Raw genomic sequence first — 17163 nt, 5'->3', positions numbered from 1 at the left:
GCTTCTTAACTTATAAAGTTATAAATACATTGAATACCATTATTACAATAAAATAAAATTAAAATAAAAGTTATGATTCCTTTTCCATTAACACACATGATTACTTCTCATAATGGCAAATTCATGCTATTCACAACATTTCAGTAGGAAACTTGTGTGACATTTTCGAAGAGTATCAACTTCATCAAAAGGTTTTCTGTAACACACGAGATACATTTGAATGTCGTCTTTAATCTGTCATTATTATGTTAATAAAGATCTGACTATGTATATCAGGAAGTCTGGAGGCTTTAACTCAGTCTGTCTTTAAGTGTCAGTCATTATTCAGTCAGTATGGAGCTCAGTCAACTTCCTCTTCTGCTCTGTGAGTATTATTTCCTCAGAAAATAATTGTGTTTCTTGATTTTATTTTATTTTCATGCTCTGAGAGCTTCAAATCCAGCTCTAGTTCATGATATATGAGTGAAAGACGAGTCTGAGCAGTTAGAAAGAGAAATGTTTGGGTCAGTCTGTTTGGTCACTCACTCGGTTTAATGCTTTGGTGTTTGCTGAATTATTTCTGTTGGTTAGTTTTGTACAGTTTGCTGTCGAGATGCACTAAGCAGATATTTACTTGTAAGTCTTCAGTAGATGTTCACTAGTATTCAGTTAGTGAGAGTTTATATGAGTTAATTGTTATAACTGTCCCTGTTTTCAGACTCTAAAAGGTTTTTACATAAACACTCATAATCACTATCCAGACAATTAGAAGAAAGACTTAAAGATAAATTAAACATGTCTGTGTTGTGAAGCTGAGAAAGTGTGAGAGTGAAATTATGTTTCACAAGCAAAGAAAGAATATGCATTTATAAAATGTTTAAAGTATAATACACAGTTGATCAGCTCCATGTTCACAGTGTAATCACTTTGAGATTGTCCTGTATTCGGCTGAACTGTCACTGCTCGCCAGTGTAGATTTCTCTTATACATAAAATAAGTTCTAGTGGAGAGAATAATTGATGATGTTAGTCTGTCTTTAGAAAGTCTGAACCCAAATATCTGTCTGTGGGACAGACCTTTATACCTACCTTTATAAGCTAATTTACAGATAAAATACATTGTAAGAGAAACACAGCCGGTTAGCTACTTCACGGGAAGAACTTTGCAAAGAAGATCCCACAGAAAAAAAAAATCAGACTCTGAGATTAAAGATCCTTACAATGAACAGTTAAAATACAATTTATTATTAGTTGTTTACTTTGTGTTTTTAGTGCTGATTTCAAACATCCACTTTGGACACACTGAAGGTGAGTGAATTTGATTCATAAATTTCATCACAAATGTGTAATTCTGTTACAAACAGGGGCCGGATTCACCAAACATTCACAACTTTCTTTTTAAGGATGATCTTAAGACAAACTTTGGTTACACTTACACTACTTTAAGGTGACATTGTTACCTACTCAAATAAGTGCTGAGGAATATTAGTAACTACATTACTACAGAGTTACAGTTAGGTTGGTTTAGGGTTACTTACTTGTAAATCAATTATACATAGTTTACTGGTATTACTATAGTAGCCGAAGCACATGTAGTGTAACTACATCACCTTAAAATAAAGTGTTTAATAATAATAAAAATATCCCATTCATATTCCTGAAAAGAACGTTTTAAAAAAAAAAATCATAAATAACTTCTTAAAGTCAGGATAACCTCCAACCTGTCTTAAATCCCTGAAGGAACATTATGAACTTCTAATTTCAAGAACTTTCTTAACCTCTTTTTGGTAACACTTTACAATAAGGTTCATTTATTAAACATTAGTTAATGTATTAACTAACATGAACTAACCATGAGCAATGCATTTGTTACTGTTTTTGTCAATCTTTTTTGATGTCATTTAATACAAAATCCAGCTGTTCATTGTTTGTTCATGTTAGTTCACAGTGCATTAACTAATGTTAACAAGATTTTAATAAAGTTAGTAAATGTTGAAATTAACATTAAGAAATATTAACAAATGCTGTAGAAGTATTTAACAAGATTTTTGTGAATCTGGCCCCAGATGTCACTCACCTGCACTCACCCACCTTTAGTTTCGATTTCATGGACACATGTTTTCCTTTGTTTATATTCATCCCTCCACTCATCAGTTGGACATTCATTCATCACAGCTGTTTGTCATTTATTTTGTTTCCTCTGTATTCAGTTCCTCTGTGTTCAGACTTTAGTTGTCAGTTGATGTTGGTTTAGTGTTTATGTCACGTTTATATTCCTCTGCACTCTGTCTTGCCTGCCTTCTTGTAATTAAAAGCCTGTTTATATTTGATAACCTCGTCTTCAGTCCGTCTTCGCTCATCATCATCTTGAGACACCAGCAATGAAATGAGTGTCATAATTATAAATACAGCTTTTTAAACATTATATAAATGATTCATGTCTTGTGAGTAACACCAAACATGGTTCTGAGGTGTAGCAAAAACACCCCCCAAAAAATGTATGCAGAATTTTGAAATATAAAATATCTTTTGACATTTGTTTACAGATTTAAACAAAATAATTAGAGTTGCTGAACCTGCAACAACAAAGTGATTTGAACAAAAGCAACGTGTAACCCTTTAGTAACTGATACTGTGTGTCTCTGACTGCTGGTGTGTGTGAAACTCTGCGTTGAGCTCAGGGCACCTAACCTAAAGGATGTGGGTTTGAACTCTATATATGGGCGTCTTTACACCTTTGTTGTCCTTTAACTCTTTGCATTTTGCTGAATGAATGTCCCCTTTGTTTGTTCCAGTCATTCCTGCCAGCGGCTCTATTACATTGTTTGTGAAATAAAAATGTATTAATGGTTTACCAGTGAGAGAACGAGATCTGCTGAAAAACATTCACATCTTCTGATCTCACTGACTATATATTGACAGATCCCAAACCAACTCTGACTGTACGGCCACAGACTTCAGTGTTCACTGGAGACTCAGTTACTCTCAGATGTGACATAAAAGATGGAGGAGTCACTAGCTGGAGGTACAACTGGTATAAAGACGGTTCAACCAGTGTTTTCAGTGAAGGACAGGAACACACATTCAGTGTTACTCAGTCTCACGCAGGAAAATACTCCTGTTATGGGGCAGAGACTGGAGGATCACGCATTTCACATCGCAGTGATGAAGTTACACTGACAGTATCAGGTGAGTTTGATCATCTCTTCATAAACACATACACGTTTGACATGTTAATAAGAGGGGTTTCTTTTCCAGAGCAGTTTTAAGTCTTTCTCCACAGAAGTGGTTGATTTTGACACAGAAGTGTTCAGATTTTTAGGGGTCAAGCAATAAATGTGTGGCCTCAGTTTTCTTTTGATAATAACTCTCAGTGAGTCGTCAGATTTTGTAAAATATTTTGTGAACTGTTTTCAGTTCTTGACAACATTGGTTGATCTTTACACTAAGCCTCCCAAAAGTTATTGGCTAGATTTTTATTTTATGATTTGACATTTTTCAATTGAACCATTATCATATTACACCCGAACAAAGTAGTCATGATGTGTTTCATCTCTGCAACTCTTTTTCATGTAAACTGCTGAACTTCGTGACTTTGTTGAATGTTGAGTCTCTTTGACTGCGGCTGGAGATGTTGCTGTTGTGAGACAGTGATTGAACTAGAACTATAAGAGGACGAGATCACAACTCAAGCTTTTTGCCAGTTTTATACTGACCGATGTTTCCAAACCAGAAAATTAGTATTTTGCTTTCATAACGCACAAATGATTTCATAATACAGAGAATAAGTGACATGAGAACAACACTTCAATCTAACCTGATTAAGTGTTTTACAATAAAAATGTTCAAACACAATTTATTGTTTTTATTTACAATTTTATCTCATTATTTCATGTTTTTGTTGTTTTTCTACAGTGAGACCAAAACCCAGTGTGACCATTAAACCTGATCATCATGTATTCAGAAGAGAGACAGTCACTCTCAGATGTGACGTATATGATGAAGGAGTCACTAGCTGGAGGTACAACTGGTATAAAGACGGTTCAACCAGTGTTTTCAGAGGACAGGAACACACATTCAATGTTACTGAGTCTAACGCAGGAAAATACTCCTGTTGTGGGACAGAGACTGGAGGATCACGCATTTCACATCGCAGTGATAAAGTTACACTGACAGTATCAGGTGTGTTTGATCATCTCTTCATAAACACACATTTAACATGTTATTAATGAGCGATTTGCTTATTCAAATTAAACCAAAATTATCTCACATGATCTTAAAACTAAGTCTCAACTATGGTTTTTCACATCCATTACCAAATCAAAATGTTTTAACCAAATTACATTTTAAAAGTTAATGATCAACCAATTCAATTTTATTATTAAAAATTTGGCTAGAGTTTGAATCCACATTCAATTTTATTCTTAGAAATTCCTTTCATCAATAAATATCACACATCATTTTAAAATGCACGTTTAGTTAGACGAGGAAATAGAAGATTTTTGCTTCTGAATTACTTGACTGATTTCCTACTGAAATGATGAAAAGTAATTTCTTCTTATATGACCAGCTTTCCTGCAAAAGGCAATTCCTAATAATCTTACAAGTGCTCACTCCTCATCAATATAACTTATTTTGCTCAAATTAAGAGCATGGATTATGTTAAAAACTCTTTTAACATACTGATCATTGGTAAAATAATCCTTCTAATAACTTTCATAGAATCTTTTCTCTCACAATTAAAATTTAATTGGGTGAAGAAATCACAATAACTCCAAAAACAGTCATCGTTATCGTGCAACATTAACCAAATATCATCCAAAACCAAAGATTGTCTTTGATTGAATTGATGTGAATATAGCTTTGCCTCCATTGATCTGAGCAGCTGCAGGTTTGGTTACAGCACCAGCTACTGGTCAGAAACTATACCAGTTTATCCAACACTATCATCTACTTTATCATTTTAATTGTTGTGAACTGCTGCACCGGCACAAAACTTTGTTGAATGGAGTGTGTCTTTGACTGCTGGTGTAGATGTTGGTGGTGTGACACTGGGAGTCCAGCTCTGGATTATCAACACAAAGATTGTGGATTTGAACCTTTATTACCTTTTATATTGACAGATTTTCCCAAACTGACTCTGACTGTTCAGCCACAGAGTTCAGTGTTCACTGGAGACTCAGTTACTCTAACATGTGTGCTGGATCAGTCAAAGGATGGATGGGAGTTTCTCTGGAGTAAAGACTTAAACACCGAATCTTCTGAAGCTGAAACTAAAACTATCCGTCCTGAGAAAGTCTCTGATAGAGGAAAGTACAGATGCAGAGCAAGAAGAGGAGGATATTACACAGAATACAGTAATCCAGTAGCAGTGACAATACATGGCAAGTGTTTTCCTCGCATAATGAACGGCTCTGAAAACACTATATGAAACATTATTTATAAGACACTCAATAGAACAACACTTCAGTTTAACTTGATTTTGTGTTTTGTAACTGTTGGTACAATAAAAAACAGCACATTTTATTGTTTGTATTTATTTTATTATATTATTTATCATCCCACTATTTTCAATGTTTATTTTTGTTTTTCTACAGAAAGACCAAAAGCCAGTGTGACCATTAAACCTGATCATCATGTATTCAGAGGAGAGACAGTCACTCTCAGATGTGATATAAATGGTGGAGGAGTCACTAGCTGGAGGTACAACTGGTATAAAGACGGTTCAACCAGTGTTTTCAGAGAAGGACAGGAACACACATTCAGTGTTACTGAGTCTGACGCAGGAAAATACTCCTGTTATGGGGCAGAGACTGAAGGATCACGCATTTCACATCGCAGTGATGAAGTTACACTGACAGTATCAGGTGAGTTTGATCATCTCTTCATAAACACACACACGTTTAACATGTTATTATTAAGGGATTTTTTTTTCAAGAGCAGTTTTAAGTGTTTCTCCACAGAAGTGAATTATTTTGATTTTGACACAGAAATGTTCAGATTTTTAGGGGTCAAGAAATAAACGTGTGGCCTCAGTTTTCTTTTGATTGACTTTGAACTTAAAAACAAGAACCTTTCCTTGATCTCAAATTGAAGATGAGGATTTCAATTTCTGAAGTCTCAGTCAGTCGTCAGATATTGTAAAATATTTTGTGAGCTGTTTTCACTTCTTGCCAACATTGGTTGTATATGAGCTTTACACCAAGCCTCCCAAAAGTTATCGGCTAGATTTTTATTTTATGATTTGACATTTTTCAATTGAACCATTATCATATTACACCTGAACAAAGTAGTCATGATGTGTTTCATCTCTGCAACTCTTTTTCATGTAAACTGCTGAACTTCGAGACTTTGTTAAATGTTGAGTCTCTTTGACTGCGGCTGGAGATGTTGCTGTTGTGAGACAGTGATTGAACTAGAACTATAAGAGGACGAGATCTTCTGATGAAAAACTTTCACAACTCAAGCTTTTTGCCAGTTTTATACTATGTTTCCAAACCGGTTTGCTTTCATAACGCACAAATGATTTCATAATACACAGAATAAGTGACTATTAGAGAACAACACTTCAATTTACCTGATTAAGTGTTTTACAATACAAAAGTTCAAACACAATTTATTGTTTTTATTTACAATTTTATCTCATTATTTCATTGTTTATTGTTGTCTTTCTACAGAAAGACCAAAACCCAGTGTGACCATTAAACCTGATCATCATGTATTCAGAGGAGACTCAGTCACTCTCAGATGTGACATATATGTTGAAGGAGTCACTAGCTGGAGGTACAACTGGTATAAAGACGGTTCAACCAGTGTTTTCAGTGAAGGACAGGAACACACATTCAGTCCTGTTACTAAGTCTGACGCAGGAAAATACTCCTGTAATGGGGCAGAGACCGGGCGATCACGCAGATCACATCGCAGTGATGAAGTTACACTGACAGTATCAGGTGAGATTGATCATCTCTTCATAAACACACACACGTTTAACATGTTTTTAATGAGCGATTCGCTTATTCAAATTAAACCAAAATTATCTCACATGATCTTCAAACCAAGTCTCAACTATGGTTTTTCACATCCATTACCAAATAACACACTAAAAAGAAGTCATGATTTATATCAATGATGATTTTTCTTTTTCAAATTGAATTCCTTACAGACTGAAATATAATAATTTGTAACACTTTATTTTGATGTTCCCCTTTCCCAGATATTGTGTTGACTTTGAGTAAAACTGCACCTGTCAACTAACTTTCATTAAAGTATTAGTTGAGTACTAGACCGTTTGAGGATTAGACCTCATCAATATGACTTATTTTGCCTAAATTAAGATGTAATACTTTAAATAACAATCTTTCATACAATCTTTTCTCTCATATTTAAAATTGAATTGGGTTGAGAAATCACTATATAACTCCCAACGCATTCATTTTTTTCCATCATGTGCAACATTGAACAAATATCATCCAAAACCAAAGATTGTCTTTGAATTGATATATTTAATATTTGCTTCCATTGATCTCTACTGGTCAGAAACTATACCAGTTTATCCAACACTATCATCTATTGTATCATTTTAAATGTTCATGTTGAACTGCTGCAAAGGCACAAAACTTTGTTGAATGGAGTGTGTCTTTGACTGCTGGTGTAGATGTTGGTGGTGTGACACTGGGAGTCCAGCTCTGGATTATCAACACAAAGATTGTGGCTTTGAACCTTTTATTGTCTTTCAAGATTTCGTCCCATATTTATTGTCTCATAATGTTGGCTTTTTTGACCCTGTAATGTTTCTCGCATTGTCTATGAAATCAAAATACTTTAATAATTTGCCAGTGAAGAATGAGATATTCTGTTGAAAAGGTTTCAGAGCTCATCCTCCTAAATTCCCAATGATTTTATATTGACAGATGTTCCCAAACCGACTCTGACTGTTCAGCCACAGAGTTCAGTGTTCACTGGAGACTCAGTCACTCTAACATGTGAGCTGGATCAGTCATGGGATGGATGGGAGTTTCTCTGGAGTAAAGACTCAAACACTGAATCTCCTGAAGCTGAAACTAAAACTAAAACTATCAATCCTATGAAAGTCTCTGATGGAGGAAAGTACAGATGCAGAGCAAGAAGAGGAGGATATTACACAGATTACAGTGAACCAGTAGCAGTGACAATACATGGCAAGTGTTTTCCTCACATAATGAACAGCTTTGAAAACACTATATGAAAAATTATTTATATGAAAGTAAATACATAGAGAACAACACTTCAGTTTAACTTGATTTAGTGTTTTGTAACTGTTGGTACAATAAAAAACAGCAAATTTTATTATTTGTATTTATTTTATTATATTATTTATTATCCCATTATTTTCTATGTTTATTTTTGCTTTTCAACAGAACGACCAAAACCCAGAGTGACCATTAAACCTGATCATCATGTATTCAGAGGAGAGACAGTCACTCTCAGATGTGACATATATGGTGAAGGAGTCACTAGCTGGAGGTACAACTGGTATAAAGACGGTTCAAGAAGTGTTTTCAGTGCAGGACAGGAACACACATTCAGTTCTGTTACTGAGTCTCACACAGGAAAATACTCCTGTTATGGGGCAGAGACCGGAGGATCACGCAGTTCACTATTCAGTGATAAAGTTACACTGACAGTATCAGGTGAGATTGATCATCTCTTCATAAACACACACACGTTTAACATGTTATTAATGAGCGATATCTCTATTTCAGTTCCTGAAGCAGTTTTAAGTGTTTCTCCTCAGAAGTGGTTGACTGAAGGAGATCCAGTGACTCTGATCTGTGAGGTTAACGGCTCCTCTACAGGCTGGACATTCAGCTGGTTCACTCAAACTGTCTCAGGTCAGTTATAACGTGCTTCATATGAACTAACTGGTTATATTGAAGTGAAATATATAAAAATATGTCTGAAACCTGTTGTGGAAATGATTCTCTGTTATTCGAAAAGATAGGAGGAAGAAGACAAGTGGAAACCTTTTCAAAAGTCAAAGTATCAAAAGTTTATTTTCTTGCAAGAAAACAAATCCAATCTTTGGCGTTCAACATACAGAACAGTGTCTACATGTGAAGGCGAAGGCTAGTCCTTCTCATCATCCTTATATACCTGAAAACAAAGGGAAACAATGCAGGCTATGTCTGGTTTTGCTACCGATTGTCTCCTACACCGTCTAGCAAGGAAACATGTTTGCGCTGCTCTTAACTATTCTTGTAGACCTGGACAGCACAATGACGTTTGTGTTAAGTTTCCTGTGTACTTCATGTCCCTCTCAACTTCACACCCTCAGTCAGCTCCCGGTCGCAGCTAATGTTCGACCTCACACCTTTCCGCTTTATCTCTTGTTTGATCAAAACCCTTCACACATACAATTCACACTTGAGAAACAAAGAACTATTAAAATGTTTCCATACTACTTGCTTCGTTATTAAACACAGAACAATATGTCCTCACACTAAGCTTACATTACTTATGCATTTCTAACAGCTTGTTATATCTTTAATAATGCCCTTTGGATTACATGAACATCTTCCTTTAAATGCTTATGAGTATATGTTAGATGATATGAATATTTCCCTTTAAATGCTCACGAATACCTCTTCTTCAACGTTAGTAAAAGTTACACACACATCTATCACATCTTAATGAAATAAAAGAAAACATATGAAAGAAAATAAAGATCATATATGAAAGAAAAGAAACTTGTATAAATGTAAATGCAAAATTAGCCATTACAAACCAGACACAGATTATTAGGGGAATCAAGGTCAACACTTCTATGGGCACCAAGCAGTGAAACCTACTTTGAGATCCCAATCCCTCATTACAGTCACTTTAACAACATATAAGAGCCACTAAACAAACCCTGAATAAAACAACCTAAACACAGTGGGTAATATGGGTTACAGCAATGTGAACCAGTGTATTCAGGATTAAGATTAGTTACAATGTAATTTATACGGGCCAGATTTGACAGTAGTTCTTTGAAGTGAAATCTACACATTCTCACTTTATACAGGGAGCAAGAATAATTATGAGCTCCTCTCAGACAGCAGCAGAGGATCTGGAGGAAAATACACGGTCAGTTCTGCTCATCTAAATCACACTGGAGTTTATGTGTGCAAAGCAGAGAGAGAGAAAACAGCCATTTACACAATACACAGCAAAACACAACCAATGTGGGTCACTGGTGAGTTCACGTATAGTTTAAATCACTGATTCATATTTAATAAAGACAGATTTTCCTAATTAATGCTGTGACTGTCTTGTCAGGTGTTTCTCCTCCAGTGTCTCTGATCATCAGTCCCAGCAGAACTCAACACTTCACATCTGTGTCTCTCTCTCTGAGCTGTGAAAACCAAAGTAACTCTGACGGATGGACAGTGAGAAGATACACAGACAGAGACGGGCTGGAAGATTGTTCATCATCAGTGTGGGGATCACAAACAGGATCTACATGTACAATCAGACCCACCATCACATCAGACACTGGAGTTTACTGGTGTCAGTCTGAATCTGGAGAGAACTATCATCCTGTTAATATCACTGTACACTGTGAGTCTGTGTTTATGCATTTATTACTATCATTGACAGTTTACAATCAATACACAGGTTTATTAAACAAGAGCAGGATGTAGTGTGACGTTGACCAGTAAACAACCAGCCAGACCATCATAGCAATACACTAAACACAGAAACCATGAGGGTTACGTTATTTTTCATTTTGTCTTGTTTTTATTATGATTTTGTTCATATATTACATGTCTCCTGTGTTTCTGTAGCTGGTGTGATTCTGGAGAGTCCTGTTCATCCTGTGACTGAAGGATGTAATCTGACTCTACGCTGTTTATATCAATATCCAACCCGATCAAACATCAGAGCTGATTTCTATAAAGATGGATCACTCGTCCAGAATCAAACTACAGAGATGATCATCCCGACTGTCTCAAAGTCACATGAGGGTTTCTACTACTGCAAACACCCAAAGATAGGAGAGTCTCCCAAGAGCTGGATCTCAGTCAGAGGTGAGAGTAAGAACTACAAATACAGATGAAATGTTCATGTACGATTTACAGCACTAATCTACATGTAAAATATATATGTATCTCAGTTTCTCCAGCCTCAGGATCTAATGGTGTCAATCCCACGATAATTGGAGTGACTGCAGGACTGACTGTTGTATTTTTGCTCATTGTCTTCTTGGCCCTGCTGTGGCGCTACAGAAACAACAAAGGTTCGTCATCTGACATATCCAAACTCAGTGACAGATTTTCATACCTCTGTTTAAAGCTTGTGAACTGCCAAACTACATCAGTCTAAACTGGTTTTCTGCTCTTAGCTGGTTTACTAATCTGGTAAAGCTGATGTTTGCTGGTTATTGCAGCTGGTCAGGCTAGGAAACCATAATTTGTTTCTTCGATGCTGAAAAGTAATGATAAATATGTATGTCATCTATACTGAAATCATTGAAACTCATTGAAGCCTCCATCTTGTCCATAGTTGTTTGACATACAGAGTTACTGCATTTGTAAACTCTCCAATGAGTCATTTATCAGGTTTAATTTTCTGCCTATTAAGACAGCAGGCAGTGAGGGAGCTTAATGTTTTGGACACATAATGTGATTCATAAATAAAAACTTTGTCATTACATGAAAGAGATTTTACACATATATTTTGTTTGACCAGGTGTGAGATCTGAGTCTCCTGTCAGTCATCAGCAGAACATCAGTCACGGCAACCAGAGGGATGCCGGATACACGACACTGCTGTCCGGTCAGTCTTTACTCATTGCATTCATACAGAAATCTTTACAAGCTCAGATAAAAGACACTTAGGTACAACTTTTGACTAACAGGATAGATTTCACAGATTATATTTCACTCTTCTAAAGTTTAAGATGAAATTTTGTGTCTTAAATTTACATATTTTGAACTTGTCATTTAGCTTTATTTGATCCAAAACTGTATAAAAAAAATTATTTTATTTTCTGTATGAAATATTATGTCTTTTTGTGTGTGTGTGTGCCAGCATGAAATATTATTTTTCTGTAGAATTGAATTTATAAGATTTCATTTAAAAAATGTATGTATAATTGAAAATTAATTAATGTATTAATTTATTACAGGAACATCACATATTTATGAGTCTGTTGATCCAAATATTAATAAAGAAATAAGCACAGGTAATTAATGATGTCCATGTATTTAATGTCATTATGATGAGTATTCTTTTCTAAATAAATTGGAAATCAAATCCATTTTTTGTATCACTGTCATTTTTTCAGAGCAAAGTTAAACAAAGTGTCTTTATTTCTTTCTCTGATGTTCATTGTAGACGGTGCAAGTGAGCCGACTGAGATCACATATGCTGAGATTGAACTCAAACCAACAAAGAAACAGAAGAAAAAGAAAGAAAACAAAGGTAAATGGAAACAAAAGTCTCAGCTCTTATGATATTATGATGTGGTTTTGTTGCTGTACATTGTGACACAGACCTGATCCAGAAAGGTCATTGCATGCAAACTGTGTATTTTGAGGTCATTTGGTCTAGTCATTTCAAAATAAAATGATTTTCTGTAAAATTATGATACACTAAATAGTGTGTTATTTAACAACATGTTATAATACCATATTTCATAGCACTGTTGAACGTACAGTAAGCACTAGTGATATGAACTGTTGGCATCTTCTAGGCAATAACGCTGGGAATGACGACATTTACTCCAAACTGAAGCTGGAAACGGATCAAAGTGAGTGTCAAAATAAAAACATCAACCACTAAAAATGTACACACATTATTGAGAATCTACTGTAAGGAAGTTATTTATAGGGGTAAACCACATAAAAATGATAAATGTGCATTTTGAATTGTCTGATATTTTCAGATGCTGGATCCAGTGATGTGACGTATGCTCAGGTTAAAAAAGATGACCGGAGGAAAAAAAACTTTCAATCAGGAATCTGATGAGTTTATGGTTGAGAAGTGAAAAGATCAAGGCAATAGATTTGCCAGAACTTAATATTAGTAACTCTTCATGTGCTTCAGAGACTATGCATGTTAATATTTGAAAAGCATTGAGATGATTATTCACTAGAAATAAGCTTGTATTGTTTAGTACTGCGTTTTATACTGGTTAATTGAGCAACAGCAGCAGCTTATCATTTGACAACTGAGGGCTATTTCTTTTCTGACTAATGAATAAGGGACCAAGTTAACTTTTTTTATTTCTGTTTTCTTAAATGTATTTGTACAAAAATGTATTTGTAACAAAATGTTAAAATTGTGATTTCCATGTCTGGACAAGTTGTCTTTAAATATAAACACACATAGTAAAACTACTTCCAGCTATGCTCGCAAAAAAAAAAAAAGGTTTTGAGTGTTGGCTATTAGAAATGTGTTCTCACTTTTGTAAGCCTACAGTGCCATTCAAAAGTTTGGGGTTTCCCCCCGACTTTTACTGTTATTGTAATAATATTTCACATTACTTTTATTTCGTTATCAAATAAATTACTTTTCCTTAGGAATAAGAGTCTTATTTCAAAAACGTTAAAAAAACCATCTTAACCCCAAATTTACTCAGAAATTCTTCAGCCCATTAATTAATAAATACCACATTAATAAATACCACAAATACCATGAAATATTCTCATTAGCCAACGTTATTGTTATTATCATTTCTTTCATCCAGGCACAGTTCCTTGCTAGGTTAACTTCGTGAAGGCTTGGTCGTAGAAACGATGGTGTTAAGCGGAACAAACAAAACAACATCTCTGAACAGATCGAACGAACGATTTTAAACAAACATATACTTTACTTCCATGTTGATTTCGGGAGTATCAAAATAGCTACATCAGTTTGTCTGGAAAACTTCACAACAATGAAAACGAAATGATAATATTGGCCTCATTTCTGTAAAGCTGCTGATTATGGCATCATGTTATGATGATTACAGTGAGAGATGCTGTAATGATCACAGCTGTCTGACCCGACAGTCTGGGCGGAGATTAACAGGCTTTTTCAAACTCTTCTTCGATCGGCTTGAGCTTTGGCCAACACTGAGTGAGATGATCGAAACCACCATCAAGTCCCATAGCGTTTGACGGATATGCCACCGGATAGCAACAACTGCAATCTGCTGAAATGTGCTGATCTAAACTTCTGTTGTTCTTGAACTCTGGATGGTAAGCTTCGTTTTTGTTTTGTTTAGATTTAGTTTTAAGCTTCGATATATTTGATCACTAGTAGCTTAACTGCTTTTGAACTCATTAGAGATAGCTATTATTTCTGCCAAAATTTCTCACGGGCAGTTTTAGATCATTTTTTATTGAGAAACAATTTTAACTTGTTCGACAAATGTTATGCCATCTGTTTTTGTTGCCTAAACCCATTTAAAGTGTTCTTTAGGTGCATTGTGCGAATGATCTAGATATCTTTGTTTAATTGTTACTAGATTCACTATCTTTAATATGCCACACTTTTTAATAATATATTATTATATATGTGTTACTATTTTCTAGATTTTCTATTTTCTAGATTCATAAATAGTTATTTAGTAATATAATATAGTAATATATTGAAACATATAATCCAAACTGATCTATAAGGTTATCTTACTTGGAAATAGTCATATTGAAATAGCAAACAACACTGTATTGATCTCATCTGAGAAAAGAAAAAAAGGAGAATCAAGTGTATTTACATAACGTATTTCCATCTGCCTATATGCCTTGATTCCACTTGACCAAAACAGAATAACAGATAATCACAAGATTATCTTAAATTACAAACGAAAAATGGGTAGATGACATGAAACTTTTTACTTTCCTTCATGAAAAATATTCAAACATTGGATATGGGATGAAGAATAGTATGTATTTTTCTCCCCATGTCATTTAGAGAGTATTGAATGGCACATGACAATATCATTAATTATTTTGTAGAAATTAAATCGTATTAGAAAAAATGAATCTTATTGTCATTAAGACAAGTCATTATTGTCATTGTCATCATGTTGTGTATCAGTTGTTGACTGAATATGCAGCTCTAATCTACATCTGTGTCTAATCTATACATAGCTATGTCAGGTCATGTCAAGTGTTATATCACCCTTGATATTAATGTTGGCCAAAGGAGAAATGGCTTTGCATGCACTGAAATGTATTTGTTTTGACCTTGACAGTTAAACTTTAAAACAGTTTTTATGTCCTTTTATGTTTTATGTCAAACTGAACTGCCAGCTTCGTCGTCTCAGTCCTCAGTCTCATTCCTTCAAACTCTTACTTTGTGTTATTTTCTCAGCCCAGTTTTGCAGACGATGTCCAGTCTTTTCATGGAAGAGGAGCGATCCTCGTAGCCCGAAACATTGTTTCTTTGCGACATCCATCTCATTGCTGGCTTGATTTCAAGGAAATCCTGATTTTTGTTTGTGCGTTGGTCCATGTGAGAGGTCGAAGGTGTTTCTCCAACGTGTCCTCCAAAAACTCAGACTGTTGTCCAAAGCAGACGAGGCTCAGCCCCCTCATTCGGAAGTGATGGGAAGTGTGAGAGCCCACCGGTACAGCATAGTTTCCTCGGAAGAAGCCGGGATGAAGCTGTCCCCCATCGCTGTGCAAAATGGCTTCGGCAATGGAAACGTGGGCAGCAAAGTGCACTCGCAGCACCAAGAACAAAGCCGCTTCGTCAACAAGGACGGACACTGCAATGTGCAGTTCATCAACATGAGTGAAAAAGGCCAGCGCTACCTGGCTGACATCTTCACGACATGCGTTGACATCCGCTGGCGTTGGATGATGGTCCTCTTCTGCCTCTCCTTCCTGCTGTCCTGGCTTCTCTTTGGATTAATGTTCTGGTTTATTGCACTTTCGTCCGGGGACTTGGAGAATCAAGAGCAGATTTGCATTTCGAACGTCGACAGCTTCACGGCAGCCTTCCTGTTTTCCGTGGAGACTCAAACCACTATTGGATATGGCTACCGATATGTAACGGAGGACTGTCCTCTTGCTGTCTTCATGGTGGTTTTCCAGAGCATCTTGGGATGCATCATTGATGCCTTCATTATTGGTGCGGTCATGGCTAAGATGGCCAAACCTAAGAAAAGAAATGAAACCCTTGTGTTCAGTCACTATGCCACAATAGCCATGAGGGACGGTAAACTGTGTCTGATGTGGAGGGTCGCGAACCTACGGAAAAGCCACCTGGTGGAAGCTCACGTTCGCGCCCAGCTGCTTAAATCTCGCACCACCGCTGAAGGCGAGTTCATCCCGCTGGATCAGCTAGATGTTGATGTCGGATTCGACACTGGCGTTGACCGTATATTTTTAGTGTCCCCCATCACCATCGTCCACGAGATTGATGAGGACAGTCCATTCTATGAAATGAGCAAACAGGACCTGGAAAGTTCAGAGCTGGAGATAGTCGTGATCTTGGAGGGCATGGTGGAAGCCACGGCCATGACCACCCAGTGTCGCAGCTCTTACGTGACGAGTGAAATCCTGTGGGGTCATCGATTTGAGCCAGTCCTTTTTGAGGATAAAAATCATTACAAAGTGGACTATTCGCACTTTGAGAGCACATACGAGGTCCCCAGCACGCCTCAATGCAGCGCTCGAGATTTGGCCGAAAAGAAGTACGTCACATCCAGCTCGAACTCTTTTTGTTATGAGAACGAAGTAGCCTTCATGGATAAAGAGGAAACGGAGGATGACGACGACGATGATGAGAATGACGAAGAGGACCAGCATAACATCAAAAGAGACAGTGTGGCATTGGAAGGATCCAATATTGATGACGTCAAAAGCACGGCTTCCAGTCAGGATACTTTACCACTCCAACTCAAACCTTTAAGACAGCAGCCAGAGATATGAATCTGCTTTGTATGGGATGGCGTTGATGTACAGCAAATGGATAGCGTACAAATGACTGAGGAAAGGCTGTTTTGCTGCTGTTTTGAGAGCATGTTGCCATTGATTTGAGAGGAACCCAAAAGGTTGGGTTGCAGATGTCTTGAAACATTCACGTTGACTTATCTATGAAGGTCAACAAACATGAACTTGTACTCTGACACTTTATTCACAATCAATTTGTAATATAGACAAGATTGGCATATGTTATAGATAATAAAAGCTCTGTTCCAAACCAAGTAAGCCAATTCCAAACCAATCAC

At 36.2% G+C, this 17163-nt stretch overlaps 2 protein-coding genes across 2 annotated transcripts; both read left to right on the top strand.

The window, feature by feature from the left end:
- Window positions 1–333: 333 nt before the first annotated feature.
- On the top strand, window positions 334–13521 carry LOC120473073 (cell adhesion molecule CEACAM5). Its single transcript, XM_089128027.1, has 17 exons — window positions 334–364; window positions 2901–3167; window positions 3894–4160; window positions 5102–5366; window positions 6660–6928; window positions 7889–8155; window positions 8375–8647; window positions 8720–8848; window positions 10021–10191; window positions 10275–10556; window positions 10784–11026; window positions 11113–11235; window positions 11688–11774; window positions 12127–12183; window positions 12336–12422; window positions 12694–12750; window positions 12886–13521. The coding sequence occupies exons 1-17, from the start codon at window positions 334–336 to the stop codon at window positions 12963–12965; spliced, it is 2955 nt and encodes a 984-aa protein (XP_088984153.1). The 3' UTR covers window positions 12966–13521.
- A 1714-nt stretch (window positions 13522–15235) lies between these two features.
- kcnj2b (potassium inwardly rectifying channel subfamily J member 2b) lies at window positions 15236–17154 on the top strand. The gene has a single exon (XM_039662755.2). It carries the CDS (start codon window positions 15533–15535, stop codon window positions 16862–16864), a length of 1332 nt encoding a protein of 443 aa, XP_039518689.2. The 5' UTR covers window positions 15236–15532; the 3' UTR covers window positions 16865–17154.
- Window positions 17155–17163: the final 9 nt, after the last annotated feature.

The sequence above is a fragment of the Pimephales promelas genome, chromosome 3 (assembly GCF_988280905.1).
Source record: "Pimephales promelas chromosome 3, fPimPro1.hap1.1, whole genome shotgun sequence".
Taxonomy (NCBI): Eukaryota; Metazoa; Chordata; class Actinopteri; order Cypriniformes; family Leuciscidae; genus Pimephales; species Pimephales promelas.
This window is presented reverse-complemented; position numbering and strand designations above follow the sequence as displayed.